The 21,133-nt window shown below is 41.6% G+C and overlaps 1 protein-coding gene across 3 annotated transcripts in view; it reads right to left on the bottom strand.

Moving 5' to 3' along the window:
- RBMS3 (RNA binding motif single stranded interacting protein 3) overlaps positions 1-21,133 on the bottom strand; it is a 631,327-nt gene that overhangs the window by 335,625 nt on the left and 274,569 nt on the right. For all 3 annotated transcript variants that reach the window (XM_054160933.1, XM_009898327.2, XM_054160934.1), the window contains one exon: positions 10,174-10,232. In XM_054160933.1, coding sequence (XP_054016908.1) covers positions 10,174-10,232 — 59 coding nt within the window. The remainder of the gene's footprint in view (positions 1-10,173; positions 10,233-21,133) is intronic.

Genomic DNA, 21,133 nt, shown 5'->3' with positions numbered 1-21,133 from the left:
TCTATGGGGTTGGCTAAAGAACTGGAAAAAGAATGGCTGGCAGAGGAAAGGAAAACCCATCTGGGCAGCTGAACTGTGGCAAGACATTGCTGATCGAATCGAGAGAATTCCAGTGAAAGTGAGACACATTGATGCTCACATTCCCAAGAGCAAAGCTACTGAGGAACAGCAGCACAACCATCAGGCAGATCTAGCTGCAAGAGTTTCTCAAGTAGACAAGGACTCTGAACTTGATCTCGACTGGAAACACCGAGGTGAGATATTCTTAGCTCGGTGGGCTCACGATTCGTCAGGACATCAAGGCAGAGATGCAACATACCAATGGGCTCGTGACAGATCCATAGACATTTCCATGGATGCCATCACACAAGTCATCCATGACTGTGACATTTGTGCTGCTATTAAGCAGGCAAAGAGAATTAAGCCCTTGTGGTATGGTGACAGATGGTCCAAATACAGGTATGGTGAAGCTTGGCAGATTGACTACATCACTCTACCACGTTCTCGTTCTGGTAAGCAGTACGTGCTTACCATGGTAGAGGCAAACACTGGATGGCTGGAAACTTACGCAGTCCCACATGCAACTGCACGCAACACCATTCTCGGTCTGGAGAGACAGATCCTGTGGAGACACGGAACTCCAGAGAGGATTGAGTCAGACAACGGAACTCACTTCAAGAACAACCTTGTAAAGAGCTGGGCAAAAGAGCACGGTATTGAGTGGATTTTCCATATTCCTTACTATGCACCAGCTGCAGGGAAGATTGAACGCTACAACGGTTTGTTGAAGACCACTCTCAAAGCCATGGGAGGTGGATCTTTGAAAAACTGGGAGAAACATTTAGCACAAGCAACCTGGCTGGTGAACAGTAGAGGTTCAGTGAACCGAGCTGGACCTGCACATTCTGATCTGCTACAGAAAGTAGAAGGTGATAGAGTTCCTGTTGTTAGGGAAAAGAATCTGTTAGGTAAAACTGTTTGGGTATTTTCGCCCTCAGGAGAGGCTAAACCTGTCCGAGGGGTGGTTTCAGCAGAAGGTCCGGGTCACACTTATTGGGTAATGCAAGAGAATGGTGAAATTCAGTGTATTCCACAAAGAGATTTAACTTTAGCTGAGAGAGTTTAATTTCAGAATGTTGTACAGCTACAGCGCGTCCAAAGGAAAGAGTCCCTGAGGAATCTACGGTGCACGAACCCTGAGAACCCTGAGAGCCCTGAGTCAACTGAGAGTCCCTGAGTCCCTGTTTCCCTTTTCTTCGCTTCGTCTGCGGAGAGACAAACTGTTTTCCATTTTCTTGATTTTGGATTTTCTTGGACTTCTGAATCATCTACATCTGAGTATAGCCGGAATGGACGATGAACTTAACTTACGAACTGTAAATATTGTTCTGGATTGGATGGACAGTACGAACAGCCAATGAAATTGTTTAGAAAGGGGTGGACTGTGGTCGTTTGAGGCTGTGCCTTTAAGAACAAACACTGCTGGAACACACTGGCTAATGTTTTTGGTACTAGAACCAAAACATTCTGATATTCTAAACGAATTTCATTGGTTGATAAACAAAAATTCAGCTTTAGATTGTGAAGCGGTTGGAAAATTTTTTCCTCAGTTCAGTTTGGTTTGGGAGTTGGGGGAGTTGGGTGTTTCAGCCTGTTCTCCCTGCCTGCTTCTTCTGCGAACTGCTGGACTTGGCCTTCAGATAAGCAAACACTAATCCTGCATGGGCTTTTGAAGCTTGCTAACAACTCTTTTCCTTAGTAACTTGCCTTTCTCTCTCTCTAACCCCTTTTTGGGGAAAAAGGGAGGTAAGGGGGGGAGAGAGGGGGTTCCAAAGAGGGGATCCCTCCCTGAGGGAGGGATTTTTGTTGTGTTATTTGTCTTTGCTGTGTATTTCTGTGTATATATTGTAAATACCTGTATATATTGTGTTATATATAACCTGCTTTCCATATATGCTTGTAAATATATAGCTTTTGCTCTTCGACTGAGTTAGCTGTGGTTTCTTACTCTGTGGAGGAGGGAGAGCTAAGCCCTCTCTCAACCTACCACATTTATCCCAACTCCTTCTTCCATGGCAGGAGGGAGAGCTAAGCCCTCTCTCAACCTACCACACTGGGGAACTAATTAGAAAGGAGTTAAGGAGTTTCCTCTGTAGAGGACCCGGCTTTAAACTCAATAAGCAATCTATAGAGGGCTCGCTTCACACAGCACTGTTTAGATGCAGTCAGGAGTTGCCAACCCAACAGGTGCCAGGAAAACAGTTCACCCAATGGCATCATGAGCTCACACTGAATGCCATTGCTTCTTTATATTACCTAAACATTCATAAACACATCACATTGTAAGTTAAAGGAGATAGCTGGAGAGGTATTTTTTTAAATACACATACACCTTCCCCCTCTCCCCCCCTTTATCTAATTTCTGGTAGTTTCTTTAAATGATCAGATTCACAGAGCATCATAGTTTGTGAGCCTGCTGATCAAAAAAGCATTGACGTGCTAAGGCAGGGCATGAACTTGCAATCCTTGGTGGGATTGGTTTTGGTTTCTTTTTTCTCTCAAAGTGGCAGTTCTGAGAATCATAAATAACACAGCACTGTTAACTGCAATTTGAGCTTATTCCCAATAAAGAAAATGCATTAACTAAATAACTTTCTGTACAGCTTAGCTCTTTCTTCACTAGCTTATTATTTTATGTAGACTTGCTTCATATTGCTAGTCACAAAACAAATTGTGCCATCTCAAGAATCATAGGAATAGGAATTATTAAAGTGAAAATACGTACTTTAATATGATCATAAATAACCTTTAGTCTTCACAAAATATGTGGAAAAGATTATCTTCCAAAATTTAAAGTTATGAAAGTATTTGGTGCAACACACACACCCCCCAACATACATCTACTATAGCTTTGTAAGTTTTGTTTATTATAACACCAGAGCAGAAGTCTCCAGCTCATTAGAATAGAATAGAACAGAATTAACCAGGTTGGAAAAGACCTTTGAGATCATCAAGTCCAACCTATCACCCAACACCATCTAATCAACTAAACCATGGCACCAAGCACCCCATCCAGTCTCTTCTTAAACTCCTCCAGTGATGGTGACTCCACCACCTCCCTGGGCAGCACATTCCAATGGCCAATCGCTCTTTCTATGAAGAACTTCTTCCTAACATCCATCCTAAACCTCCCCTGGTGCAGCTTGAGACTGTGTCCTCTTGTTCTGGTGCTGGTTGCCTGGGAGAAGAAACCAATCCCCACCTGGCTACAACCTCCCTTCAGGTAGTTGTAGACAGCAATAATAAGCTCCAGTACATTAGAGTACTTAGGGATGCTGGCAAACTTCAGCAGATGAGTTGCATAAGTGACACAAGGCAGGACAGACTCCTTTTGGGAGATAGGAAGCACCACTTTATCGTGCCCTTCCAAATATCTGCAACACTTAAACAGTGGGTGAGGGGCTATGGGTGGAAGTTGAGGCATTCAAAGTTTCATGTAAACATGAGGAAAAATTTTTTGACTGTGAAGGTGATGGAACACTGGAGCAGGCTGCCCAGGGGGGTTGCGGAATCTCCTTCCCTGGAGATATTCAAAACCCGCCTGGATGGTTTCCTGTGTGATCTACTCCAGGTGATCCTGCTCTGGTGGGGGTGGAGGGGAGCTGGCCTCAATGACCTTTCAAGGTCCCTTCCAGCCCCTAACATTCTGTGATTCTGTGCAAGCGTCCAGCTACCCGTTTCTGTTACACAAATAAACCTCTTGATTTATAAAACAGGTGACGGTAAATTTTAAGTTCTGGTCTAAAAACATGGTACAGTAACACAGAGAGACCTCAACGGCATTTTTTTTCCATCATAAACCCACTGCAATCCTCATGACTGCGCCCCTACTTATGTATTTAAAATTCCATAGATCATTTCTCAGCAAGAAAAATGTTGTAATGAAATATTAAAATTATAAATGGAGTCTCTATAGCTCCCCTCATCATGCTGGGCACACTTCTCTCCTAAGACAAACACTGCTATTCAACAAATCAAGTCATGCGTGGTTTGAAAAAATATATGTAAAATGAAGAAGTGTTTGTGTCCCACACATTAATGTGATTCATGGGTTTTATTTGTCAAAAAAATAATTCCCAAAGGTGGGATTTCAGATTTTTAGTCATTCTCCCATGCTCATCATCAAGGCCCTAGCAAAATGCTTAAAATGGTATGAGCTCCTGATTAAACCAGGAAGTAAATCTGCATGTGTGCAATTAAAGTGTCTGCAAGGGCAGATGCAGATGACAGTAATTCATACTCTAAGAAATGGGCTTGTGTATTTGGCAGATTAACTGTTCTGTATTCCATTGCTATGAGGTATGGAAACTGTACTGTGAAAGAACCATTACTCATTCCCTTGGCTCTAAGCACGTAGGTCTATTAAAGGCAAGCCAGTCTGGAGAGGGCGGAGGGCAAGGGCTGGAAAGAGAAGAGTCTAAATGTTTCAGATTAACGCTTCTCTTGAATGGTTTCTTTTATTTCATTTCCCCTACTTTTTAAATTAGCAAATACAGTAGACCCAGAAGGAAAATGTGCAAGGAGGAGAGGGAAAGAGGGGAGGGAAAGGGAAAAAGCAAAAGCAGCCAAAACTCTGATTTGTTCATTAGGGTTTTTGTGTTTGAACATCTGAATGAATCATGTGTCTGTTTTTCATTATTCTCCATATGTGATTGTTCCCTGCTTTGTTCAGTGATTTCTGACCATTTTGTCATAACTGTGTTTACTTTGGTTTATATATTGTACTGTTACAGGGTGACTGTTGCTTCTCCTCTGTCTGACACAGTAATGCCACCAACAAAGAGCAGCCTGAAAATGACAGGTTATGTCAAAAGGTTTCCCTAGTGAACTCCTTTGCAGCATACATTACTACTTCAGACCTGACTGCTTAGTTCATACTAGGGAGAAATTCCCACATAACTCTATTCCTTAGCACAACAGGAACGTAGTAGCTATCTATCTATTTCCTGAAAATCGGAGGAATACTGGAGGAATGACATAAAGTCCACTGCAGTATTTTCCTCATTTTTCCAAGAAGAAACTTGACACTGCTTGCTGAGCAGTAATCTGTTTTAGGAGATCTGCTGTTACATGCCTTTTCTGAAATAATTTCTTTGCTATATTAGCCATCTTTCACTTTCAGCTCTACTCTATACCTTAGCCAACACATAAACGATGTCAAAACAGACTGTGAAGTCACCAATCACTTCCTCTGTCGTCTCTCTGAATTTAATCCACCCTACTGCACTGGATTGTGACCATTTGAGGATGTGCCTTTAAGAAAGGGACAGTGTTGGAACACTCTGGCTGAATGTTCTGGTATCAAAATGAAAACATTCAGATATTCTAAACGAATTTCATTGGTAGATTGATAGAATGCAACTTTAAGTTTTAGTGCAGTGGGAATTTTTCCCAGTTCCATCCTGTTCTGCCTTTCCAGCCTGTCTGCTTCTGAGCAAACTAGCCGGAATGACCTTGAGATAAGCAAAACTAATCCCTGCATGTGCTTTGAAGCCTAATAAGAACTCTCTTCCTTAATAACTGCCTTTCTTTCTCTAACCCCCTTTTTGGGAAAAAAGGGAGGGAAGGGAAGGGAGGGGGCACGGGGAGGTGGGGGAATGCTCCTCTGTCTGGAGGAGGGAATTCTGTTGTGTTATTTTCCTTTGCTGTATATTTCTATATATATTGTAAATACTGTAGATATTGTGTTATATATAACCTGCATTCCATATATGCTTGTAAATACAGCTTTGCTTCTCTGACTGAGTTAGCTGTGGTTTCTTTCTCTGTGGGGGAGGGAGAGCTAGACTTTCTCTCAATCCACCACATGGATACATGTTACAAGATGGTGACTTCCTTTATCAAGATACCTTTGCAGAAAGTGAGATACATAAGACCAAAGAAACCACCTTGGTTTTTCCTCTTTGTTCTGGGTTTGGTTGGGTTGGGGTATTTTGGTGGGGTTTTGGTGATTTTTTAAGGAATAGCTGTAGGCTCCAGTTTATTAGAAAGACTTCTGGACAAAAATATTAAAGCAAATATCAGATAAATAATCACGTAAATCCATCCACATACCCTCAAAGGTAAGATGAGAATCAAATCGAATTGAATAGAATAGAATAGACCAGACCAGACAAGGTTGGAAAAGACCTTTGAGAACATTGAGTCCAACCTATCATCCAACACCATCTAATCAACTAAACCATGGCAAAAGCACCCCATCCAGTCTCTTCCTAAAGACTTCCAGTGATGGTGACTCCACCACCTCCCTGGGCAGCCCATTCCAATGGCAAATCACTCTTTCTATGAAGAACTTCTTCCTAACATGCAGCCTAAACCTCCCCTGGTGCAGCTTTAGACTGTGCCATGCAGCATGCATTTAACAAGAATAAAGTCACATACTTCCACACAGAGGTAGGTAACTAGTCTTACAGGTAGGTAAATATGATATATTTTACTTAAAACTTGGTTGTCTCTCAGAAATTGAGCAATAGGGAAAATAGTATCTAGCAAAAGCTGCTGTCCTGTAGGTGCCAAACTGATTAGCAGATTCTGTTTTAAAAAAGCTCTCAAGGGCTCAGTGTTGCACTACCTGATGTACTGAGATGGTGTCTTCAGATAGCTTTCCCAGATCTGTTACTCTGTCTTTTCCAAATTATCTTGTCCAGTGGATTAGAGAAATCATTTATTAACTGTGAAGAGGATACTAAAGAGGTAAGTGCTGCAAGCACTCTGAAGACTTTAGATTTTAGAATAACCTCAGCAAATTAACAAGTAGCCAAGAAAAAAAAATAGAATAAAATTCAATATAGACAAATGAAAAGTGCTAGCCTTAGGAGAGAATAATCAACAGTGCAGAGAACACAGTAAGGAATGCTTGCCTGGCAGCACTGGAGAAAAAAATAACAGAACCAGGGGCTGCAGAGAATCTCTTGGCATAAATCAGCACTGTTGTTCTCTTGCAACACCCTGTGCCTCAGAAATGTGTCTGTATTTTAAATACAGTTATTTACATCAACAAAGAGCAGTGTGCTGGATTCAGCTGAGATTTAGTTTGGGGGTTTTGTCATAGCAGCTATAATGGGGCTGAAAGGAAGTGTTGGCAATACAGGGATATTTTTGTGATTTCTAAGCAGTGCTTACACATTTAAGGCCTTTTCCACCTCTCACAACACCCCATTGCTGAAGAGACTGGGGGTATGCAAGAAGTTGGGAGGGAATGCAGCTGGGACAGCTGACTTAAACTGACCAAAGGGATATTCCATACCATAAGATGCCATGCTCAGCATATACAGCTAGGGGGAAGAAAAAGGAAGAGGGGGATGTTTGGAGTTATGGTGATTGCCTTCCCAAGTAACTGCTTCACATGATGGACTGCTGCTCTCCTGGAGATGGCCAAAGACCTGCCTGCCGATGGGAAGCGGTGAATTAATTCGTTTGCTTTGCTTGTGCATGTAGCTTTTGCTTTACTTATTCAACTGTCTTTACCTCAACCCATGAGTTTTCTCGCTTTTACTCCTCCAATTCTTCCCTCCCCATCCCACCATGAGAGAGGGAGCAAGCAGCCGTGTGGTGCTGACAAGGAAAGTCATGTGAACACAGAGAGGACAAATGAAATAACGTCTCCACACTATGTAAAACAGCAAGACTTAGTCCATCTGACATCCTGGGTTCCAAGGTATTCAAGTAAGAAGTGTGCTAATTGGAGAGAGAGCAGTGAAGTACAATATAATGAGAAACTTAAAACAAATTGCCTTTAAGGAAAAAGAGAAAGGACCAATATTTACTCTAAAGATAAGACACAGCAGACACGTAGCAGTCTTCTAATACATAAGTGTGCTGCAAAGAGGTAAGGAATAAGTTGTTCTGCATACTCACTGTGGGTAAGAAAATAAGCAACTAGCTGAAACTGCATTGAGGGTAGACATTAGGAAACACTTCATTATAGTGAGGAGAGGGAACACACAGAGTGCCTTAGGAACTCAAGGAATCTCTACCACTGCAGGTCTTTGAGCAAAGGTTACACAACACCAGCAGGTGTGGTTTTGGTGCTGACCCTGCCCCAAGGTAGGTCCTGAACTCCTAGGCTTCTCTCCAGTTCTGACTCCAGGGAAGAATTGTTTTTTTTGCTTGGTTGGGTTTTTAAATTGGCAGCCTTACTGAAGAAGGAGGAAATTGTACCCAACATTGGAAGCAGTGAAATGTCTATTCTTATTATGCCACGAAGCACACTGTTAATAAATCAAATTATGTTGATGATCCATGTTTGAAAATACAAGTCAGTATTTCTGCCCTACATTGTAACACAACACTATGAAAGCAGACTTTTACAAGATTGCAATTCCCTGTTACATGGTCCCTACTACAATAATCTCAAAGCTAACTACAGTGTAAAAACCACCAAGCCCAAATGTCTGTCATACTGAAAACATTACCATTCACATTCCTTACAATCTTTTCACACTCCTTTCTTTGTTTACTAATGGCAATAGAAACAAACTGAATTTTGATCACTCTTGTGGACTTAACCTAATGATTCAACATACAGGCTTGTTTGGATCCAACTTGATTTGTGTTGCCATTTCAGATGAAAAAAGGATTAAATTGGTACACAAGAGAACACCTTAGATTTGTATGGCTGTGGGAAGAGGGACAATGATCTATATGTCCCCCTCCCTATAGTAAGGTCTTATTTGAAGTGTAAGACAATAAGGAGTGGCCCCAGGGTAATGACAACCTAGCTGATCCCAAACTTCCTATTTCTCCTTTCTCAGATCAGCTGGTCAGGCCTCTCCAGCCTAAACTCCAATTCTTTCATGCCCCAGGAATGCTCTCCCTAAGTGCTCCAACCCTAAATCCATTTCTACTCCCCGCAGCACTCTTATGCCCTGTTAAATGAACTCACAGCACTCATGCTTTGAGTTCCTCTCTCCCTGCAGCTCACCACGTTGCACCTTGCCTCCAACATTCAAATCTCCTGACACTCACCTCTAGGCCCCCTGACCACTCTTCCAGGGCTTTCTGGACTTGGCCCAGCCCATCTTCCCATGAAGGTGTTCCTTCATAATACAACCAAAACAAAAGCAAGCAGTGTTCCAAGGAAAGAAAATGCATGTCCAACAAACACAGGGCAGTACCTCTAGTTATGATAGCCCATGACCCAATTTTCTAGGAGTAGAACTGCAGTATTCCAGCCTATTTTTCTCTTGACTGGCAAATGAATGCTGTTGTGGCAGGCAACAGAAAAGGCACACACTTTTACAAACTGCAAGGACATCATAGGTACAGCTGCAAGGATTTTGCCCCTCCTCACAACTCCTCTGCTGCATCTCTTCAGACCCTAATTGGGCTGCTCGTGAGATACTGCTGTACTGCTTTTTATTTCTACTAACTCATATAGAAAGGCCATCCAGAACGTGATGCTTATCAGAAGAACTCATTCCAAAAGGATTTTGTATATCCCTAGCATAAAGTTACAGTCATTTTAAAGTAGAGCTTCTCTCCCCCATAGACTTGATGGCTCTTCCAACTAGACATGTTAGTCAATATTTACCTAGGCAAATGCAGCTATACACACACACACACACACAAAACATCCTCTAATTCACTACAAAAAATGCTTTCACACATTAGCAGAAAACCAAAGAACATTACACTGTAAGAGGAATCATTTTTATATCCTGGTATTACAACGCATAGATCTGTTTGTGTCATAAAGAGTATTTTCTTCTAAGAGTATAGGCCAGGATTTCGTAACGACCAGAAAAATTAACCCGGGTTTTACTTGGGAAACTTTTCCCAAAGGTTTCTCATTTTTATATAGGAAATCAATTTGCATCACTGATGGTATCATTCAAATCAGACAGCACTATGTGGTTAGAAGGTAATTTACTTTGCTGCTGAAGCAATTTGATACTTGTTCTGATTTGTGATTTTCATTTTGTTTGTTAATGAAAAAAAATTAATGAGCAGTGTTACTAGAAACACAACTCAAAGCTTTAGTATTATTAAATATGTTTGCAATACACTGTACATTACTTGATTGCACAGTTGGGAGCCAAAGCCTTGGCAGTCAAGCCACCAGTCAATCATTCCAACAGACAATGAACACACAGGCGGATGTTTTGCACGTACCTTTGCACTGATTTGTGTTTTTGTCAAGAATTGCCTTTGTGGATACAATTTTCCCGTACCTATGGAGAAAGAAAAAAACCAAACAGAAATATGTGTTATTATGTTTAATAATGCACATTGCTATCTTCATAAGCATACACTAGGAAGAGATCTAGAGCTCTTGGAAAACATTTGCCTGATTCTTCTGGAGAGGTTCCTTCTGTCACTGCAGTTCAACAAACACTTTCACAGTTCACCCAGTTAATCTCTGGTAAATGTGCTGCACAGCTAACAACAAAAAAAAAAATCCCAATTATGGTAAGGATTTCAGGATATCACTGCTAATAAAAAGGTTTCTTTGGTTACATTAATTAGCTTTGCTTGAAAATATTTTTAATTTTTTTTTTTAGCTCCTAAATGAGGTTTGTTTTAATGCACATGAATCAGATTCCTCTGAATTAACAAAATTTACAAATTAACAATTAACAAAATTATGAACAAAAAAAATTAACCAAAAAAATGCAGGAATTGAGGTAATTTTTTTTTACATGCATGCACATGCACACAACTGTGCTCATGCATGCATCCACGTCTGTGCACGTGAACTCTAAACTGCTTTGGATAAACAGAAGCTTTAAGGTTAATGTGCATCTCCCATCTCTTTTGAAGATGAATGTTACTACTTATTTGAATTTATATTGCCTTTAACAGACAGCGTGGTACTGGACTACAATTTGGTAGACTCAGCATGACGAAGAAAGAATTTGGGCAGCTAAAATTGTTGCATTAAGCAGTTAGACCATAAAATAGGTATCTGTGTTTATCTCACAGAGGTTAAGACTAAAAATGCAGATTTAAGAGTAGGTATCATAAAACCCTGGTAAAAGATCACAGAAGATGGCATTTAGGGCTGAATGTAAGACTTCAGGAGGATAAGGGAAACAATTTGATTTCTCAAGTCATCAATATGTCTTGGTATATCCTTCACTGAACAGAACTTCCAATAAAATACACTTTCCCAGATCTTTTTTAAAGGCATACCCTAAAACTACCACAATAGCACTGCTGGTATTTTGACAGACGGGACTTTCATTTGGAAGAAGCTTCCACAGAATGCAACTTTCACCAACAATGAAGGACATATTACTGTAGCAGATTATAACAAAATTTCATCTTCTAATGGTAAAGCAACGCTCAAGTAAAGAAACCAACAGTTCACCAATTACAAATCACCAAAATGTGTGGTGAGCCAATTTTTATTTATTAAAAGCAGTAAAATATTGGTGTTAGAGAGTTCTAGTTGAAAAAGTCCAGAAACACAGATGTGGAAGACATTGCTGCAATTCCCTTCCCTGCCTCAGGAGGAAATCTATGTCTCCTGTCTTCTATTATACAGAAAAAGACTCAAAGGGCAGCTAGAACACAGTACTGTGTGTTTAAGGCCACTTAGTCTATAAACATATTCAGTAAGCTTGAACAAAACAAACAAAAATTAAATGAAAATAAGTAAAAAAACCAAACCAAGGAAACTAAAAACAACGCCCCCAAAACACCAACAAGATAGGGAGCCAAAGATGCAATGATACCCATCACTCACAGGTGAAAAGAGACTTCAAATTTCAACTTTGGACCCAGCAAAGACTTAAATATAAAGGGGAAAGACTGGGAACAGCCTGCCTAAACATACTCTTTGGCACCAGCAAAGATGATTCGAGGCAATTTTGTGCCTGATGAGTTTCTCAGATGGTTTCCACACTGTAAGTGGTATCTAACCACTCAGCTTTAGATAAAAGCTGCTGTCTCTCCATCTCTCTTCACTCTGGTTTTGTGGCTGATGAAAAGTGAGACTTTCCATTTCACTGTTTTTCCTTTCCTTAAGAACCCGCAAAAGCATTTGTTTCCATTTGCCTTTCATTCTGGGGAGGAAAAATAGTTTTCCTTTGTTTTACTTCAGACTGAAACTAGTTGGGAGGAGGGGAAACTGACTTAAAGGCACTAATAGTTTGCAGAATCTAAGTTGAATCTGAACTCTGTCATCCCTTAGGAAGCAAAATAACCATACAAGACACCCTCCTTGCCTTTTGGCTGGCTCTGTCAACAGGCAGGATTTCGTGGTCTGAAAGCAGGTGTAATCTATTGTACGCTCAACCATGATGGGTGCACAGGCAGGTAATTGGGCATCTGTTTTGCTGTGGCAGGCTCCATTCCAAATACATACAGAACAGGTTCAAGGTTAACCATGACACATGATTTTCTAACCTCAGGTGTTAGGCCCCAGAACTGGGGCCTTTATACTCACTTATGTTCCACTTAATTTTATAATTCATGGTAATACCTGAAGTTGACTTTGGCTTCAAGGACACTGAAGCACGTATCTTAAAGCAAAGCCAAACTCCTAACCAGTGTGATTTATGATTGCTCAGAGGGCCAACTAACCTAGCAAGAAACTTGCCCAGTGTGCTGCATCTTCATTTATTAGATTTATTTAGATTTAAAATAAAATGCATGAAAAACATGCAGACACATGCCCACCTTGTACAGTAAAGGGCCTCTGACAGATGTATGGAAAAAGAATCCAACAAAAATCAGTGGCTAAACCACAACAACCTCAACTAAAACACAACTCCTACATAAACTTCCGCCAACAAAAACTAACACCTAGCCTCCACTTCAGTCAAGCCACTGCTAATGAATTGATATGTTGTTCCATCCAAGTCACACAAGAGCTAAAAGTTAACATTTCTTGCCAACAGAGGCAGGCACTTGTGGTTCCACTGCTTTTATTACAGACTTCCCAGAGTTATTTCCTACACACTGTGATCCTGCAAACACTTAGTTACACTAGAGATTTTACTCAACGTAGTAATTCTGTCCAGTTCAGAAGAGGTTTCCTCCCACATGTGAATTACGTGCACACCTTCACATTTGCAAAAACAGACATCAGAGCGGTAAGAGGCACTGCAAATATAAACACCATTATAGGCAATTAGCAATATGCAGGCAGTTTAATCTACTGTTAAAAACCTTGGGCACTACCACAGTAATTGGAATTAATTTGGACACACTTAAATATTTCAAGAATTATATTACAGTGATAGAATAGAATAAAATAGACCAGACCAGGTTGGAAGAGACCTTTGAGAACATTGAGTCCAACCTATCACCCAACACCATCTAATCAACTAAACCATGGCACCAAGCACCTCATCCAGTCTCTTCTTAAACTCCCCCAGTGATGGTGACTCCACCACCTCCCTGGGCAGCCCATTCCAATGGCCAATCACTCTTTCTGGGAAGAACTTCTTCCTAACATCCAGCCTAAACCTCCCCTGGTGCAGCTTGAGACTGTGTCCTCTTGTTCTGGTGCTGGTTGCCTGGGAGAAGAGACCACCCCTCACCTGTCTACAACCTCCCTTCAGCTAGTTGTGGACAGCAATAAAGTCTTCTTTGAGCCTCCTCTTCTCCAGGCTAAGCAACCCCAGCTTCCCTCAGCCTCTCCTTATAGGGCTTGTACTCCAACCCCCTCCCCAGCTTTGTTGCCCTTCTCTGGAGGTGTTCCAGCAACTCAACATCTATCCTAAACTGAGGGGCCCAGAACTGGACAAGAAGAATGTTTTTGTGCTACATGAAATCAGGAAGGTATTTTGTTCCTACAAATGCAGCCATATTTCCTTCTTGCACATGTGGACAGTTGTTTCATATATTCTCTCCAATGTTGTTCAGCTTTCTGTTTGTGCCAACTTTAATTGTGATTTCATTCACCCAGAAGTACCAAAGATGAATTCTCTAATGGGAAACATCCAGGGAAATAAGGATAAAGTGGATCACAAGAGCTTTCTTGTGTTGACATGGAAACTACTATAAAATTCAACAGCCTGCACACTGCTGTTCTACAAATTACTGATATCATTAATGAAAAAAGTATCATGCATCCTGGAGAAGAGGAGACCTTATTGCTGTCTACAACTACCTGAAGGGAGGTTGTAGCCAAGAGGGGCTTGGTCTCTCCTCCCAGGCAACCAGCACCAGAACAAGAGGACACAGTCTCTAGCTGTGCCAGGGGAAGTTTAGGCTCGAGGTGAGGAGAAAGGTCTTCACAGAGAGAGTTGTCATCAGACATTGGAATGGGCTGCGCAGGGAGGTGCTGGAGTCACCATCCCTGGAGATGTTCAAAAAGGGTTTGGACATGGCACTTGGTGCCATGGTTTAGTAGTCATGAGGTGTTAGGTGACAGGTTGGACTTGATGATCTTTGAGGTCTTTTCCAACCTTATTGATTCTATGATTCTAAGTATGGTTTGCCTCTCATGAGAAAATATGAGCACTGCTTAATTTTGTTGTGGGTTAAGGAGCATAGACTATTCTTTGAAAGATTTTGAACCAAAAATTCCAGCTAGAGAAAGGTAATTGTGTAACTGAGCTCATCTCAATACCTTATTACCAAGCCTCCAACATAATGACTATATCATTAAGGATAACCTATTGCATCACAGTATCCAGGGGAATATTTGCAATGAATCTGTGAGATGGCTACTTCAAGAATGTATCTACTGAACCTCTGAACTGAAATAGCTATTCAAAAGATTTACATACATATAATGTGTTGGTTTTCAATACATTCTTCTTTAGTTAGTGTTAACTAAATGCAGAATGAGCACAAATAAAATTATTTATACAGTGTTAAAAAAAAATCCCTTTCATCATTTGTATTTAATTACACTTTGTATGGTTTAGTGCAAGGACTAACCTGCCTGCTCCCACAACACAAAAGTGAGGGGAAAAGCAACACGCACAACTCACAGCTGAGATAAAGAGATATGAGTTTAATATAACATAAGATATCATAATCACAATGCATAATTACCTTAGCTAATAATCTAATTAATCCAATAATGCAATGTATGATTACCTTAGCTTAGCCTATTTGCAGAAGAAGCACAGTGAAATACACAGGGGGAAAAACCAGCCTAAAACAGAAAACCAAACCCAGCAGCTACCCAACTCCCGTTCCACCACCATGCCTGCAGAAAAAAGCCTGCACCCATGAACCTGGAGCCCAGGAGCTGCAACCAGAACAGGAAGCCTCTCATGCTGCAATCTGAATTTCAAGCCCCATAATACTTTGCTCCAGTTAGCTCTTTCATTTTGAAGCTGCTGTAACTGGAGCATGGTATGAATAACAGCAGCACATTCAACTCAGTCTATGATACACTCCTAATAATTTTCTGTGTAGCAACTTTAATTTCAAACCTGATGGCTAGACATCTGAAAGAGCTTCCATCTGAGAAGCAACTATGCAGACTCAAACTTCAGTTCATTAAGGAGGACCTGTGCAGTGAGATGGTGACTGGTTGTCTTCATTGCTTCTCGTAACACATAAGGACTGCCAAGAAAATCTTAAGGTTGAAAAACTGCAGAAGGTGGTGCTTCCCCAGAATAAAGTGTTACTTCTGTGGTTCTGTTGTCATGAGGTGTTAGGTATTAGGTAATAGGTTGGATTCATGATCTTTGAGGTCTTTTCCAACCTGGCTGATTCGATGATTCTGAAACATATTGGCACACCCTACACTGATGCCCCACAGAGCACATCTACACAAAAAGCTATCAGATAGCTTTCAGGATGGAAAATATGCCACAAAATTAAAAGCAAAGACATGTCTGTGGCTCTGGAGGTCCCATACTGTTAGAAAATAGGAGAGGATATAGGAGTAATATCACCACAGTGTCCCTGCTTTAACATCGGGCACCTCCACAGCTGCCGAAACAAATGCCTGTCTGACCCAGAGCAGCTGTTCTAACATTAATTGGGGGTGGAAATGCCTTCTTACAAATATAAACATTTTTACCTTCTCTTGTATATATTGATTTGGAGTGACACTCTTCAAGTTACCTAATACATGCAATTAAGGTGACAAAGGTCACTTAAAACCAGCAGTAACACACACATTGTATCACATAATGGGTAGGAATAAAGGAAGACCTCCTCAGAGGAGGGATCTCCTTGCTCAGTCCTGGCTATGGACCAACGTCAAAAAAACACTGTCAAGAGCTCCATCCCATTGCATCCCTCATTTCCTGCCTGCTCAGCAGACTCAGGTAAGATGCAAGCAATGCAGAATAAGGCCTTAACATACATCAAGCTACATTGTCAGTGGATCATTTCAAGAGCTGGCAGGCAGTCAATCAATCAATCAACACTTATACTGCAGGCTTGACCTGGTCATTCCTGGGAAGTTAACTGCTGTTAAAATTAAGATACCAATTGCAAGATGCAAGAACCTTACCCACAGCCTACATCAGTCCCAAACTGACTGGAATTTGCTGTCTTATGGCATACAAAGGATTATGAGCCCTTTCTCCTGCCTGCAGGAAGCTGGGGGTACAGGGAAGGTAAGTGGGCAGCCAGGGTTAGGAGATTTGGCTGGGGACTAGCCCAGGGCAGAGAAACCAGGCTCTACCCACCCCATTGCTGGCAGGCAATAAAGCCAAAGGTGGAAAGTCTGCTGATGGACAGCCACCACCAAGAGCTACTGAATCAAAGAAATTTCCTGGGAGGCCAGACTGGTAAGGGCTGCTCAAACTTTTCAGCTTTTCCATGCTGTTATGGAAAACAAAAGCCTTTGAGACAGGTACGTGTTATTATGTCCTTTAAGACAGCCTTCAGGCTGGTCATAGCTAGTCCTTTAACACAGAATGGCCATCAGACACAACAGGCTGAGTCTCTTATCCTTTGACCAACAGTGCTGCACACATGCTGCCATCCTCACCTGCCAGGCTGTAGGTGCATGGGCACGTACAAACCAGTTCATTTCCAATTCTGCTTACTGCTTTTATGCTTTAAATAAATATCAAATTTGGGATTTAAACCCAAGTAACAAGCGTGCAGAAATTTCCCTTGTTTAGTCAAACCAATAGTTAACATATAATTTCCAAGTTCAGAGCCTAATGATTGTATCCCCAGTGTGAGGGTTCACTCAAGGCCTCACATATTGCTCAAAGCACAATTCACCCAGCTGAAAACAGTCTGCATTTCTGGGCATTTAGGTAATATATAATTTTATCTTGGGAACTTTTGTACAGGCAAGAATTTGACCAGGAGTAATTGGATTTAGATAAGCAACTCTGAGGCTCTTTCATTCTTGTGAATATATAAATAGCATAACTAGGTTTACTTTGTTTAAAGTAGACTCTATTAGGAAAATCAGTGATTTGTGTTGCTTAGCCTGGAGAAGAGGAGGCTCAAAGAAGACCTTATTGCTGTCCACAACTAGCTGAAGGGAGGTTGTAGACAGGTGAGGGGTGGTCTCTTCTCCCAGGCAACCAGCACCAGAACAAGAGGACACAGTCTCAAGCTGTGCCAGGGAAGGTTTAGGCTGGATTTTAAGAAGTTCTTCACAGAAAGAGAGATTGGCCACTGGAATGGGCTGCCCAGGGAGGTGGTGGAGTTACCATCACTGGAGGCGTTTAAGAAGAGACTGGATGGGGCGCTTGGTGCCATGGTTTAGTTGATTAGATAGTGTTGGGTGCTAGGTTGGACTTGATGATCTCAAAGGTCTTTTCCAACCTGCTTAATTCTATTCTAAACTCTTATATGTTCATTCACTTCTGAAAAAAAATCCCCTATGAAATTGTACAGGCTCTGGAGACTTCCTGGATTGGTTCCAGTACTTGGAAAAATTAAGCTAGGTAAATTAGAACTAAATGGCATTTAAATGGATACTAAATTTTCAGAAATAGAAAACACTTGAACTTTCTCACCTGCAAGGAGTTTATCATTTCAGTAGTTCAAAGGTAACTTTTCCTGTAGCCTTATTCCTTTCCTTTCCAATTTATTAAAAAGAAAGAAAAATTTGTGTGCATTTCAATTAAATTAAGTGGCTTGATTCAAAGCTTACAGAAATCAGAGGCAGTTCTTTCATTGCCTTCAGCAGATAAAAGCTCAAGTCTTATTCACGTATTTGTCACACTCTTGCTACCCAAGACACAATAAAATGCCACTTCCTGAAGTGGCACTCTCCATAAAAGCCTGAGATTTTACTGTGTTTTCCTCAGTTTGTTGCAAGTTAGACATTTGGCTCCTACTGCAGTTTTATTCTAAATGCTGTTTCTTCTGAATTAGGTCTATAGATTCATATTGTATCTGCATTTCTCAGTATTGAAGCTATTTAAAACATGATTATGTTATTGTATATCATATTTAAATTAAAATTCTGACATTTCTATTTTAGCTTTGACAGAAAGCTATGTTTTTCCCCTCAATTCTGCCACAGCAAATAACCACTGTTAATAATTAATTAGCAAAATATTCTACAGTTGCTAAATTAAGTATAGAAAATGAAATCCATGCACAAATTAATAACTATGATTTCATGCAGAACACTTTAGTCCTTCTTCTGGGCCATCATTAAATCTTCAGCTACTAATTATTCCATATTTGCAAGAATTTAGATGTCTTTAAAAAATAAAATGTGACTTTTGTTTGCAGACATTTAGCAGTGCTGCTAAATATTCTGCATAATGATAGTATGCATTACCAGAAAGACAGCTTAGGGATCTGAAACTCTTCACAGAATGAGATGTGGTTTACTGCACCCTCTCACAAATGATGGTGTCAGGTATACTCTAATTGCAAAAGAAGTGAGGGGGAAATACTTCTTTTGTTTGCTTGTTTTACAGAAATCCCAGAGCTATCATTCCTACTATAAAGACACTGCTCATCAGCACTGGAAGAAAAAAAAACAAACAAACTCAAGCAGATCTTCAAGCTTTAAACATTTTCCCTATTCAGCAATTATTTCAGATATTGTAGAAGTAACCTCTCCCCACCCCACCCCCCCCCCAGCATTCCTGTGTGCAGAATTTGTATACTTTGTATGTCTGTGCTCTTCTGTGTTTTATCCAATCCCTCATTCACAGTCCTACTTACTAACAGAGGACTCCTTGTCACACTACAGTTGGTACGAACTAGCATAGAGTCATAGGAACAATAAGGTTGGAAAAGACCTCAAAGATCATCAAGTCCAACCTATTATGTAACACCCCATGACAACTAAACCATGGAACCAAGTGCCATGTCGAATCTTTTTTTGAACACCTCCAGGGACAGTGACTCCACCACCTCCCCAGGCAGCACATTCCAATGGCCAATCACTCTTTCTGGGAAGAACTTCTTCCTAACATCCAGCCTAAACCTCCCCTGGTGCAGCTTGAGACTGTGTCCTCTTGTTCTGGTGCTGGTTGCCTGGCAGAAGAGACCAACTCCCACCTGGCTACAACCGCCCTTCAGGTAGTTGTAGACAGCAATAAGGTCTTCCCTAAGCCTCCTCTTCTCCTGGCTAAGCAACCCCAGCTCTCTCAGCCTCTCCTCGTAGGGCTTGAGCTCCAGACCTCTCCCCAGCCTCTTTGCCCTTCTCTGGACATGTTCAGGAGCCTCAATATCCGTCTTCAATCGAGGGGCCCAGAACTGGACACAGTACTCAAGGTATGGCCTAACCAGTGCTGAGTACAGGAGCACAATGACTTCCCTGCTCCTGCTGGCCACACTATTCCTGATAGAGGCCAGGATGCCATTGGTCTTCTTTGCCACCTGGGCACACTGCTGGCTCATGTTCATCCAGCTGTCAACCAGTACCCCCAGGTCCCTTTCCGCATAGCTGCTGTCCAGCCACTCCGACACCAGCCTGTAGCTCTGCATGGGGTTGTTGTGGCCAAAGTGCAGCACCTGGCACTTGGACTTGTTAAATGCCATCATGTTGGACTCTGCCCATCTGTCCAGTCTGTCAAGGTCCCTCTGGACAGCCCTTCTACCCTTTAACAGATGAATACCTGCTCATGCCACCATACCCAACAGAAGAGATGACTTGCTACAGAACAGCCCTGTGGAGAAGAACCTGAGAGTCCACGTGGATAAAAAGTTCTCCAGGGGACAGCAATGTGCCCTTGTGGCCAAACAGGCCAAGGGGATCCTGGGGTGCATTAAGAGGTGTGTATGTCCAGCAGATTGAGGGAGGTTCTCTTCCCCCTCTACTCTGCCTTGGTGAAGCCACACCTGGAATATTGCATCCAGTTTTGGGCTCCCCAGTTTAAGAAGGACAGAGATCTACTAGAGACAGTCCAATGGAGAGCTAACAAGATGGTTAAGGGACTGGAGCACTGCCCTGTGAGGAGAGGCTGACAGCTCTGGGACTTTTTAGTCTAGAGAAGAAAAGACTGAGAGGGGATTTAATAAATGTTATAAATATTTGAGGGCTGAGTGTCAAGAGGCAGGGGACAGGCTCTGCTCAGTTGCACCCTGTGATGGGACAAGGAGCAATGGATATAAACTAGAACAGAAGAGGTTCCACCTCAACATGAGGAAGAACTTCACTGTGAGGGTCATGGAGCACTGGAACAGCCTCCCCAGAGAGGTTGTGGAGTCTCCTTCCCTGGAGGCTTTCAAGAACCATCTGGATGCACTCCTGTGTGCCCTGTGCTAGATTCTATGGGTCCTGCTCTGGCAGGAGGGTTGGACTCAATAGTTTCTAGGAGGTTCCAACCCCTAACATCCTGTGATCCTGATATTAATCTCTAAAGTATTCAAACATTTAACAATAGTCTCATTATTTAAGGGAAATCTGAACATTCAGTTGTGCAGATTTTCTGACATTTCACTAAAACAATTCAGTCTTAAAAGAATTCAGTGACAGCAACATATTGTAATATAAATATATGCATACACACGTCCCTTCTCCAGTAATAACAAAGAAAAAAATAAAGAAATGGAATTAAAAAAAAAAAGGGGGGGGGGGGGGGGGAAGGCAAGAACTCCAGGAGACCATGAATTCAAATTGATAACTTCAAGCTAAAGCATTTCATAAAGTAACAGAGAGGTGTCCAGAGAAGGGCAACAAAGCTGGGGAGGGGTTTGGAGCACAAGCCCTGTGAGGAGAGGCTGAGGGAGCTGGGGTTGCTTCGCCTGGAGAAGAGGAGGCTCACAGGAGACC

This window comes from Dryobates pubescens, chromosome 4 (assembly GCF_014839835.1).
Source record: "Dryobates pubescens isolate bDryPub1 chromosome 4, bDryPub1.pri, whole genome shotgun sequence".
Taxonomy (NCBI): Eukaryota; Metazoa; Chordata; class Aves; order Piciformes; family Picidae; genus Dryobates; species Dryobates pubescens.
Note: the sequence above shows the minus strand (reverse complement) of the source record. Positions and strands in the feature narration are given on the sequence as shown.